At 40.6% G+C, this 12903-nt stretch overlaps 1 protein-coding gene across 4 annotated transcripts in view; it reads left to right on the top strand.

Annotated features, from left to right (window-relative positions):
- Nucleotides 1–4336: 4336 nt before the first annotated feature.
- Nucleotides 4337–12903, top strand: part of DCBLD2 (discoidin, CUB and LCCL domain containing 2) — a 98360-nt gene continuing 89793 nt past the window's right edge. For 2 of the 4 annotated variants that reach the window (XM_030940003.1, XM_030940001.1), the window contains exon 1: nt 4341–4910. In XM_030940003.1, coding sequence (XP_030795863.1) covers nt 4706–4910 — 205 coding nt within the window. In that variant the 5' untranslated portion in view covers nt 4341–4705. Of the gene's footprint in view, nt 4911–12903 lie in introns of all 4 variants that reach the window. The other 2 variants (XM_010353728.2, XM_030940002.1) reach the window with 2 other exon arrangements.

Here is a 12903-nt window from a genome sequence, read left to right as displayed (position 1 = left end):
TTTCCCAGTCAACAGGACAAAGAAAATGCTCCTGTGAGAACAGTAACCAGATCTTAAGGCTATGGTCTTTGATGTTTGAAGTATTTCCCCAGAACTGCCACAATCTTCTTTCTCTCCTACCCCACTGGAAGATCACAAAAGTACATTCTTGTTCATTCCTTCTTTCTGTTTTCCTGCCAAAAATACACAGTCACTGATAAAGCTCACCAATGATTCATTACATACCATCATCCTAAGGTTTCCAGTATAAATGCCATTTTTAATGAGCCTCTTTTGTTTCATTAATGCTAACAGACATTTAATAGCAATGATGGGTGCCAAATGATTCTTGCCGTATCATTCTATTGAAACCCAGATGTTTCTGTACAGACAGAAACAAAGGCACCAGCCCCAGGTTCTTTTCCTACATTCTCATTTCCTCAGCAGTTGGCTGAGCCTGGATTCATTTGAAAGTAGGAATAGTGGAATGTAACCATTCTTTTTATATTTCCCCTTTTCTCTATAGATTAATTCAATTTTCTTTATTCTTCCATTCTTTACTGATTAAGAAGCATGAAATAAAGAATGAGGAAAAGAAGAAGAGAGAGAAAAGATAAAAAGAGGAGAAAGGTCTGGTAAATTAAAATTTAGGTTGAGAATCTATTTTTATTTTTAAATATCTTAATGTAGAGTAAACAACCATAAATACATTAAAATAATACACACTTTCGAGACCCTGTAGAAAGAAGCCGGAACCTGGGCTTGCCTTGTGGCGGAACTTTAAGCTTCTGGGAGCCTCTATCTGCTACAATGATGGCCCTCTCCAAACCTATCCACTCTGAGACTTGATTAGAATCCCCAGATCTGCCCCTGGGTTATGCATCTGGGTTGCATGGGTAAAATAGTCCCAGACAAGTATTGCTCCCACTGCCTCATAAGATGTCAATCTCCAAATACACCAAGTACCCAGAAGCAAAGATCATGACAAAGTTGTCTAGAGCAGCAGGCAGAGAGTAAGAAAGGTACTATAAACTAGAATTCCACTTTACCCAGGCATTGTCTTAGAAATGAACGCCTGTTATATTCCTTTGGTGTGTATAAATTTTGGTCATTTATACATTTATACAGGAGAAAATTTTGGTCATTTCAGAGCAGCCTTCTGTCATTGTTTGGCAACTCAGTAGAGAGACAACAATCAGAAGTAGAGAGAATAAGGGTGCAACAGCATCAATCCTCTCCCACATCTGTGCTATATTTGTAATTTCCTATATACATTAAAGCAATACGGGGCACCACAAATGTTCTCTAGCCAGACTTCCAGACCCTGTCTTCCAAAGCAAACCTCCGGGAGCTAAGGCATAAAATAACACAGAAACAGTCAAATGGCATCAGTCACTAAGACCTTTTGATTTTGCCGCTTTAAATATAACTCCAACTTGCTCTCACCTCCCTCTCTTTTTCCCTGCCAGTGACCCAATTCAGAACCTTTTCACCTCTCTAGTCTCTACTTCTAACAACCCTTTAAAACACTAGGCAGTAAGTAAGACAGTGATGAGAAATGTAAGTGCTCCTTCCTCTTGCTTTAGAGGTATGTAGTCTGGATCTTTTCATGCTGTATTAAAGGGTAGGGGTTGCTAGAGACCAAATTTTGCCTCTTCCAGAAATGCTCCATAACTGTGCTAGTTCTTAAGTGAATTCTCTGCCTCTGCCACAGTTCTATGCAGTCAATAGAATGCCAAGCTAAGATTCATAATACCTTGCTCTGCCACCATGTCTGTGACCTCAAGCTTCTCTTTCAATGGTCCTATGAAAGGAGTGATTCAACATGAAATAGGTTGTCTCAGGCACTATTACTAGAAATCTTATTTCATGACTGACTGCTTGCCACATTAGCACATCATGTTTGATAGGTTCAATTCTGAATTTATGATTTTTATCTTCTACTTCTTTATTCAACCAAACCAATTCTCCTTCTTGTACTCCTTACTGTGGGAAAGACATAACCTTCTATCAGAAACCTGAGGACTTCCTCAACTCCTTACACTCCACATGTAATCAGTCACTAAGTTTAAAAATATTCCGCTAGTTGGTCCCCGCTTCCCAAGCCCACTTTTAATGCAGTAAAAACTCACCATCACTCCCTTTAACTGCAGACTGGCTCTCCCTGGCTTCCAGTCTTGCTCTTACACCAATGTATTCCTCACCCTACTGGCTGATTGCGGTTTTCACAATAAAAACCTGATAATGACTGGGCGCAGTGGTTCATGCCTGTAATCCCAGCACTTTGGGAGGCCGAGGCAGGTGGATCACCTGAGGTCGGGAGTTTGAGACCAGCCTGACCAACATAGAGATACCCCGGCTCTAGTAAAAATACAAAATTAGCCAGGCACAGTGGCACATGCCTTTAATCCCAGCTACTAGGGAGGATGAGGCAGGAGAATCGCTTGAACCTAGGAGGCAGAGGTTGCAGTGAGCCGAGATTGGGCCATTGCACTCCAGCCTGGGCAACAAGAGCAAAACTCCATCTAAAAACAAACAAACCAAAAAAAAAAAAAAAAAAAAAAGTCATTCGTAGAACCCTTTAGTTACTTTTCAGTGATACAAAATAAAATCTTCACTCTTAGCTTGCTTTAGATCTTGCCGTTCCTAACTTTTCCAGACTAGTCTCCAGTTCCTCCTATTAAGTCAGCAGTAGTCAATCCAGCTTCATCAACACCATTCCCTATTGAGCCTGTGACCCAGCCTATTTTGCCTCTGGCCTGAGATCACCTTTTTCACTTTAGTTTCTTATTCAAGACACTGGAGTTTCCAACTGTGTCGGGTTTTTTTGAACTTCTTTCACTGTGTTATTGCGGCACCAGTGCACACCTCTAACACGGCACTAATAACAATAGGTTTGTTTACATGTCACCTCCTCCTCCAGAATGTAAGCTCTTCTCAGTAAACTTTTTATGCCCAATGCCCACAATGGCTTAGAGCATAATAGGGTTTCTTAGGCATTTAATAAATGCTAATTGAATAAATTTGGTTAAAGAGGTTATTGTATGAGAAATATGCAGGGGAGTTGAAAAATACGACCTCCAAAGTCCTTTCCAACTTAGATTTTCATTTGAGGATATCAGTCCCTTCCATGTTTTTGAGTATCACATCTATGTATGACTATGTATACATATATATGTATACATGTATGACTACGTATGACTCCCAGCGCCATAATTTCAAAGCAATCTGAGCTTTCGACTAAAATATCCATCTGCCTGTTACATAGCTTCACTTATTATCTAAGTTGGCATCTCAAATTCAATATGTCCAAAATTAACTTACTTTCCCACACAACTTGTTCTACCTTAGCAGTTTTTTGTATTTGTTAATGACACCACTGTCCTTTTAGGGGCTGCTGTTAAAAACATCCTAGATGGCCATTCTCTTCTCTCTATAATAAATAACTGTGTAGACCTCTGTATTCCTCTTTTTGTGCTTCCATAGGCTTACAGTCTTCATCAAACTGCTTGCGACTCTAATTAGCACTTACTTCATTCTGCATGCTATATTTCCATCTCTGTTCCACATTTCAAGATTTCTGTAGCAACGTCTGCAAATAGATACCAGGTGCTCAACAACTCCTTGTAGAATGTTTGAATGAAGGTTAGGATGTTAGCTTGAAATTGCCTTTGAGGCACGGATCTTGTTTTACACTTTTTTGTTCCCCACCCCCCGCCATAAAAAGGGCAGAGAAAATAGGGTACACATATATTAAAAACTGAACACTGCATCTATTATTGTAACTCGGAGCTGTTGCAACAACTGGCGGCAATTTTAACAAAACAAACCACGCTCTGCCATTAAAAAAAAAAAATTAAAATCCCCTTAGACTCAGTTCCCAGCTAAAACAATCCAGGATGCAGGTTTCCCACCCCCTTCCAGTGGTCTGACGTGCGGCGGAGGAGCGAGGAGCAAGGAGCAAGCTGGGCCTGAGGAGCAGGGAGCGCGGGATGGGGGACGTCCCGGAAGTCATTGACTAGCTAGCTGCAGCCTCTGCGGGACCAGTTTGGGCTGCGGTCCCAACAATAACTGGCGCCGGGGCCGGGCGGGGGCCGTGGGGATCCGAAGCTTGAGGGCGGGACCCGGATTGGAGGAGGCGGGTGGGACGCCTCCAAAGGCCGAAGGGGATTGGAAGAGGGAGATAAGGGGCGGGGGAGCTCGCGGGATGGGCCGGAGAACTAGCGGGTCGACCGAGGAGCGAGCATGCTGATTGGGTTTCGCGGAAGGAGACGGACCAGAGCTGGCCGAGCATTGGCCGTGGCGCCGAGGGGGCGTGGCCGGCGCGAGCAAGAGGGAGCGCGAGGGAGCGGGTGGCGGGCCTGCCTGCCAGCTAGCCAGAGCCGCGGGCGAGCGCGGCGAGCGGGGATCCTGGTGAGGAGCGCTGCTCGGGAGGCGCGTCCCCCAGCTCCGCCGCGGCCGCCCTCCGCCGCTCGAGCACTCCGCTTCCTTCCCTCCCCTCCCCTGCGCTCCGGCCTGGGGTCTCGGCGCGGGGAGCGGAGGGAAGGGACGAAGGAGTAGGAGGTGAAAGCGGGGTGAGGGGCGGAAGGGTCCCGGCGCGGGGTGAGGCGAGGGCTGCCTCTCGTTCTCCCGCCGCTGCCGCCGTCTCCTGGTCGGGTGCCGCGGCCCGAGGCGCGCGGGGCTTCCGGGGCGCCCGCACTATGCAGGCGGACTGCCGGCTGCCGCGATGGCGAGCCGGGCGGTGGTGAGAGCCAGGCGCTGCCCGCAGTGTCCCCAAGTCCGGGCCGCGGCCGCCGCCCCCGCCTGGGCCGCGCTCCCCCTCTCCCGCTCCCTCCCTCCCTGCTCCAACTCCTCCTCCTCCTCCATGCCTCTGTTCCTCCTGCTCTTACTTGTCCTGCTCCTGCTGCTCGACGACGCTGGAGCCCAGCAAGGTGAGTGGTCCCAGGGGAGTGAGCGGCGGGGCAGCCTCCGTCGGGGCGCCGGGTCTCTTGGCCCCTGAACGAATCTGCAGACGCTGCAGGGAGGCGCGGTGCGCTTTAGTGCGTGGCCAGACCTGGCTGGGTACTCACAGGGTTGAGTTGCAAAGGCAGGCTCTTGCCCCTCTGTCCCCCAAGTTGGCGCGGCTTTAGTTTTTGGCAAGGCCATTTATTTCTCTGAAAGGGGGACGTGAGACCCTGCTATGAAAGCCTCGTTGATATTAGATCCTTCTGTGGAAAATTTTAGGGAGGAAAAAGAACCTTTGGAGATAATGACCCCTAAAGTTAAGTTGCACGGATGGATGGAGACTGTAGGAAGGCAGGTTAATTAACTAGCATCTTAAACCTATTAAAGGTAAGTGGTGATAATTATCTTTGTGAAAGAGTTCGGGTTCTGAAGCAGATGGAGTAGTTTCTGCTTATCTCTGAGTCTTGGATTCAGAACATGTTCTTTACAATCCGTTATTGAGGCTGGTGGTCTAGACTGCCTTGGTCAAACACTGGTTCTGACCCAACGCTATGCTAATTTGCCCAAGTGAAGCTTTCCACATTAAAAAGGTAAGCCTTCCCAGAAAGTGACAAAACTTTTTTCCACCTACAATCCTTGAAAAACCTGTTCCGGAAACAAGCGAAACTGTTTATTAAGTAATTATCATAATGGAAAGAGAATGCGGGGTGATTTCTTTTCCCCTTGAGTACTATTTTCCGGTAGTGTAGCACAGTTTTTTGAATCAGTTTGGCATCAGTTTTTGAACAGATTTTTCCATTGCATTTTCCATTTTATTGCAGTGGGAAGGATAAGGATTGGATTGTTACTTATTGCTAGGAAGAGAGTTTTTTAAAAAGAAAATTGTTCTCTACCTTTAAGCGCAGCTTTATGTTGCTTTCATGGTTTTCAGTAAAGTATGGAATCATGGCCTGTCATTGAGAAGGTGCCGAACCTTGACAGGCTTGTGGAAATATAATCTCTCTAACTATAAGGAAAAAATGTATTTGGCGTACTGACCCCTTAGATCTAGACACATTTCTGTATAGAGTAACTCAAAATTAAATGCTTAGTATTTAGGTTTTAGTTAGATCGTCTTCTAAATTGAACATCATCAACATTTAATATATTGAAGTATGAAATCCTTCTCTCCATTGTAGAGATGTTTTTCCCTCCTGGTAGCGGGGAAAACAGGCTTATATATGGCTAACACTTAGGGCTTACTTTGTGGCGGGCACGACTAGACTAAGTGGTTTGTGTTTATTAACTCCTTGAATCTTCACTACAGCCAGCTGAGATAGTTATTGTTATCCCAGTTCAAACGTAATGAAATTGAGACACAAAGAATATAAGGTACCTTGATGCAGGAAGGTATATTACTCCATAGGCAGAGTACTCTGTTTTGCTTGTTTCTGGATCTGATAGTGTTTGTATCATGTTATTAAAAAAATCTTGGGACAGTATAGAATCAGTTACATGTCTCCCTTCCAAATGAGGGATTGCCTTGTTTTTAGAAAAGGCCAGTCTACCGGCCTAATCCCCGCACTTTGGGAGGTTGAGGCGGGCCGATCACGAGGTCAGGAAATCGAGACCATCCTGACCAACATGGTGAAACCCCGTCTCTACTAAAATACAAAAAATTAGCTGGGCGTGGTGATGCACGCCTGTAGTCCCAGCTACTCAGGAGGCTGAGGCAGGGGAATCGCTTGAACCGTGGAGGCGGAGGTTGCAGTGAGCCGAGATGGTGCCACTGCACTCTAGCTTGGTGACAGAGCGAAACTCCTTCTCAAAAAAAAAAAAAAAAAAACCAGTCTAATCAGACATGCAACATTAGTTCATTTTTTAAGATTTAATTTATTTTACCAGAACATTTTAACAAATACATTTCTCTTTAACAATTTAACAATGTCATCTTATATAAACATCAACATAAATAGAAATGATTCTGGTAATTATAAGACTTTATTTCCTCTTTAGTTCTGTTCTTCTAAATTGCTTGGGTAAATTTTGCTAAATCATTTAATATTTAATCTCTTTGTACTTTGTACCTCAGCTTTCTGCATCATTAAGATGAGAATGCATACCTATCTCATAGCTTGATATAAATGAAATGATAGTATGCAGGAATTTTGCAAAAGGAAAAGCTTAACATAGCTATAAATGATTATCATTAATCTTGAGCCTACTAAATTGATAAATTAAGAGTTAATTAGGTATACATCATCTGAAAACTCAGGAATTATTTGAGATTTGAATTTCCTCATTTTTAAAAATTAAATTTTTTACCCAAAGGACCCTAAAGCAACCTGTGGTGGAATTCCTTTTAAGCCAGTCTTCCCTAACAGATGTTCTTTTGGGTCTACTGATACTCCGTCACATAACCTGAAAAGACGTCTGTTTAAAACACCTTTAGAATTTTTCATAATGGGGATTTGTACAAGTAGTAATGTTCAGCTACAAGATAGAGTTTTTACTCTATAAGAAGTCTTAAGATTGGAAGGAAATCAACTGTTGACAGCTGTCTTTGGTGGTAAAATTGGGGGACATTTCTTTATATTTTTCTACATTTTCTGTAATTTGTGTATAGTCAGAATAAAAACTAAACTGCAAAAAAGGTTTCTTTGATAGATTTTTTTCTTCATTTGACAACTGAAGGTAGAAATGCATCTAGTATGTATGTTGAGGTAGAAATGTGCTTCAGTCTTTTTTCTTTTGACATCATTTTGAAATAGCAGAATATATTACCTTCATTCCAATTAATGTCATATATAGCTATTCCTCAATAGATTTTCTTTTCACAATGACCTTTCTTTTTATTTGGCTCCGCATAAAATATATCACTAGTTTGAAAACTTACCAACTTTTCACAGCAGATGTATTTTAACCAGTCCTGTTTCACCCAGAGATTTATAAATATATTGTGTTTGTTTACTTCTATTTATTATGTTGATGTTTCAGATACGGCTCGTATTTGTGTAGAGTTCTAAGTTGGATATCAAGAAGTTGGTCTTCGAAATCTTTTTTATTGAAAAATTTTTTTTTGTAAAATGTACATCTCTAAAAAATTGAAATCGGTGAAACTTATGCTGGTAGCATATTTACTACTGTATTAAATTTGTAGGAAGTTGATGATCTACTATGATTTTATGTCTCTGGTTTCCATTATGACTGTAGGAATTTGGGTTACTTCATCTCAGGGGCTCAGCTTCATTTGTGTCCTGGAAGGCTTGCCTACTGTCTCGGTTAGAATGTAATTTGTACATGGTAAAATATCAGAGAATTAATTTTTAAGATCCATTAAGCCTGATTTGTTTAGGCCTATTAATATATAACATGTTGTGAAGATATTAGTTTTTCTTTTCTAATTTAATCTGTGAAACAAGTCAGGTTCATTCTTAAAAAGGATGTTTCAGTTATTTGATCATATTTGGAACCAATATGTGAAAAAGTTTATATTCTGTCAAGGAATGCCTTTATTTGCTTGTGATGCAGGGAAGTATTTTTGAACAATATTTGTGAGTTGTCAGAAAATAAAAACTTACTTCTCTCTGCAAATAAACATTAGTAATTATTTTTCACATTGACATTAGGTTTATTTAGAAATTTCCGTTGCCTTTTCTTTGATAAACATCAGGGCCCTTATGCAGCTTTGTTCAGAAGCAAATAAATCAAAGCATCCTTTTCTGCTATATTTCTAATTAGTTTTACAAAATGAAAATTAGAAACAGCACACATTCCACACGTGTGAATGATCAGATTTAAACACCACGTTTTTGAAACTTGTAAATGAAAAATTGATTTTAAGATTGCAGGTAAATTATAGGTAGATCTCTCAGTGTTAGAAACAAAAAGAACACATTATTTTCCCTGGGGATAGTTGATAATTCCATTTGAACATCTGAGCTTCATTTTAAAGATGAACATGAAAAAAATCTGAAAATGGTGGAATTGGCATAAGTAAAATACCAGTACTAGAATTAAAATGACAAATGAATTAATTTCCAAAGTCAATCAGATCATGTATGTGAGAAAGGGCTAGATTTATATAGGAGTAGAATTTAAATTTAGGACTACACTTCTCAAAGTGACACCGGGAGGTGAAGCTCAGGGAGTAATGTTGGACATTAATTGAATGCATACAAGTAGACAGTTTCTGCTTCTAGTTCTTGATTAGTTGGAAGGATATGGAATGATGACCTAACAGTAGAAGGATTGGGAAAAGCTTCATAAAGATAGTGATATTTGCTAAGTGTGATTGTTGAAATATGAATTGAGACAATTTGGCAATTTTTCTGATGTGGCTCCTGGATTCAGTTTGCTTTTAACAACCTTATGGCCATAGCACTTTGTGTTTCTTTTAAAATATTGTATAGATAATGATTATTACTCACAACTAAAAAAGTTTATATTCTGTCAAGGAATATAAACATCTTCTAATCCATCAACTTGTAATTTTTAATTTTCCTTTCTATTATATATTCACATGCCTGCATAATCTTATGTAGTTGTAATTTTAATAGTGTGTTTATGTAAAATTAATTTATAGGCTAATTTAGCACATGTAAGCATACCTACAGAATACAGTAAGACAAAAATTTCAAAATGCAAAATCTTATAAGACATTCAGTATTTATGAAGTAATTACTATATTGTTCAGAGCTGTTATTGTATTTAATTGATTCTTCATTCTGGAGAAAAATCTCTGAGAAAGTATTTCAGTTCAAAATGTTAGTTTAGAAACAAATATCATGCTAATTTTTCAGTTCATTGTTTGAGTTAAATTAGTATAACCTATGAGGACAGAAAATACAGATATTCAGATAATCTAGTATCTAATGAGTGCCAGTGCAGTGCCCACTGAAGCTGATGAGATACTGGATGATTTCCAAGGGCTACTAAAACATCGCTTACCAGCTCAACCTGCACCTTGACGGGTGTGTAGTTGAAAGAAAAACTTTGATTCGCTACTTGAATTATGGGAGAATCCCAAGATGCAAGTTCCCTCAACTGCTTTTTAAGGAGAGTGGCCCAGAATTCCCTGCAAGGCTTTTGTTGAGTAGGGTGCTTGCAACCTTGTCTTCAAAACTGAATTGCCTGGGATCAAAGAGAAGATATTAGCACTTTTTATTAAGATATTGGCACTCTTTATTAAGATAGTTCTCATTCAGAACTATCAGTATGAAGGGGTACCAACTGTGAACTCTCAAGAGAGTGTGCACATACCTCAGTACAGTCCTGAGACATTCAGAGAAGAGTAAACATTGTTACTGTCTTCAGAGAACCTACAGTCTATTTGAGAAAGTAATTATCTTCAGGTTGGAATATATATAATAATAACCAAGGAAGGATATCAGAAGATTATGTAAGACAGAGAGACCTCACCACTCCTGGAGAAGAAGGAGACGCCTACTATAATAATAATAATCAAGGAAGGTTATAAGAAGGTTATATAAGGCAGAAAGAGCTCACTATTCCTGGAGAAGTAGGAGACGCCTCACTGATAAAGTGGTTTTAGATTGGTAAGCTTTGAAGGTTGGCAGGTTTCTTACCCACAAGGAACTGCAGATATTTGAAGAGTAAGGTCATAAGATTAGAACATGGGGAGTCAGTGAAGTGGGAGTGCGAAAGTCCACCTTTTTAGAATGAGTAGCAAAATTCATTCTGGTCCTGCTCCACTGTTTGCTTCTTGAACCCATGCCCTGCGTCTGCCCAGTTATTGGAAAAACACTTGTTGGTTAATTCCTGTGTGCCAGTCATGGTACCACATGCTGGGACATTTTCCTCTTGGAGCTGTGTTAATGACTTCCATAGTGTTGCCAGCAGCCCCTTTATAATCTGTAAGATACCATCCAAACTCCTTTGCATATTATGTATGTAATTTTTTTCACAGTCTGGTCCCTCCCTTTCACTCTGACTCAATCTAATGCCAGCACTTATCGCACTGTATAGTTCAGATATGAGACTGAGCTAATTTTGTTCTTCTAAGATATAATTTCATGTCGTTTTGCCTTGTTCCCTATACTAACCTCTTTATATATGCAGTTTCTTCTACTTGAAATGTCCTTATTTTCCTTGTCTTCTCGATAAACTCTTGATCAACCTTCAAAACCCTTCTTGGGTATCCTCCCTTTATGAAGAGTTCTCTAACAGTCCCCACACACTCATCTCCAGATAATACATTCCACACTGTATTCTAAGTATTTATTCCTGCCGGTGGAGAGAATTTTATTCATTTTCTTATTTCTAATACTTACCATCATGTCTGTCATTTAAATTATGTGAATTAACCCCATTTCTAGAGTTAATCTGCTACCCTGAGCACATTATTTGGTTCCTCCCTGGGCACCGGCATGCACTTCGTGCTGTTGTCTTTTGCCTGATCCCTATAATTAGTGGTCAGTTCAAGAGCTAGGAACAGAGCCATGTCTTGACCATTACTACTTGTTTGGTACCTGGGAAGCCTAACAGTCTTCCCAGCCTTTCCCAGCCCCACCTCTTCCCAGAAGGAAGACCCCTTTGCTGCACACCCTTGACTATGAGAGGAGTCCTTCAAGCTGAAATTCTGAAAATAGACATGGCAACTTCTTAGAAAGCTCTGCTCCCCGCAGATGGGTCATCCTTTAGAACAGTGACAACTTAAATCAGTGCCAGCAATTTGGGCAAACTTTCTCCTTTGCATGCTTTTTCAGCTTCTGACTTCAACAGGCATCTCCAATATTATAAAAGTTCCCCTAGTTTTTGTTCTAGTGGTTGGCCTGTCTCCTTTTTCTTGCCAGTGGATATTCCTGGGGAGCATTCAGGTAGCTTCACTCATCTGGTGTAATGGAAAAGTAATGAGAAATGGAAACTGGAAAGATTGGTGGGGACCGTATTGTGGAGGACTTCCCACTGAGGGGCAGACTGAGGAGTTTATAGCTGTAATGTTAGGCCTGACATTAGCCTCAGGTGCTTCCTCTTTCACCTGGTTTACTTGGCTGTCACTAGGTTTGGTTATCTCTTCCCAGCTCAGGCACCCCAGATCCATCATCTCAGCAATGCTCTTTCTCTGGTCTTGGACAGTTCCCAAACTTGGGCCCATGTGATAATCCCCATTCTCTGCTTTCTCTGGTTCTGAATAGCTCATAGTTACAAGAGTAAGTCATGTGGCCATCATGATTAGATCTGCCACAAATTAGGACTGGCTAATCAAGTCGAAAGTGGGGATTACTGCTTAGCAGACTTTCTCACTTTGTACAGCTGATTTATATAGCCGAACTCCTGCCCTGCTCCTAATCCTTGCACAGTATGACTGCCTCCTGCCTGAAACCTTGTCCTCTTCCTCTTTATCAGAGCACTGCTTCATTGGGAAATGTGAGTTTTGTTTTGGTATGCTTTACACTTTTATGGCACTTTTACTTTATATCTGGAAACATGCTCAAAATGCCACTAGCTTTTACACATCTCTTTTTTTCAGTTGTTTATGGTACCTTATATCTCTGCGTTTTTCAGGGACAAACTTTCTAAACGGTAGACTACATCTGTGCTGTATATTTTCTTAGTGACTGGCACACAGCAGATATTTGTTATATTATTAATTTATTTTTTAACTCTTGCAATAAAAAAGCAAGGGTTTTGTTTCTGCTTTACTGAAACTGTCATTTAAACTGTCAGATTTTTGTTTGTTTTGTTTTTTGTTTTAGTTTGAAAACCAAGCAGCTTTGTCTATCTTTATTATTAGTTTTAGTTGTTTCTTTCTTTTTTTTTTTTTTCTTACTACAGTGGTCTTGAAAATCTGAAGGCTTTGGACTTGGACATACCTGGATTTAAATAATAGGCTTGTTGAATTTGACATCCAGTTACCACTCTAAATGTTTTAAAATATGTAACTCGTCTTTCTTTTTAGACTGTAATGAGGGCTGGGATTGAATCTGGGTAGCAAGTAAATTTTTGTTCAATGAATGAACCAATATGTGAAAGAAAATT

This window comes from Rhinopithecus roxellana, chromosome 1, assembly GCF_007565055.1.
Source record: "Rhinopithecus roxellana isolate Shanxi Qingling chromosome 1, ASM756505v1, whole genome shotgun sequence".
In the NCBI taxonomy this organism is placed as follows: Eukaryota; Metazoa; Chordata; class Mammalia; order Primates; family Cercopithecidae; genus Rhinopithecus; species Rhinopithecus roxellana.
This window is presented reverse-complemented; position numbering and strand designations above follow the sequence as displayed.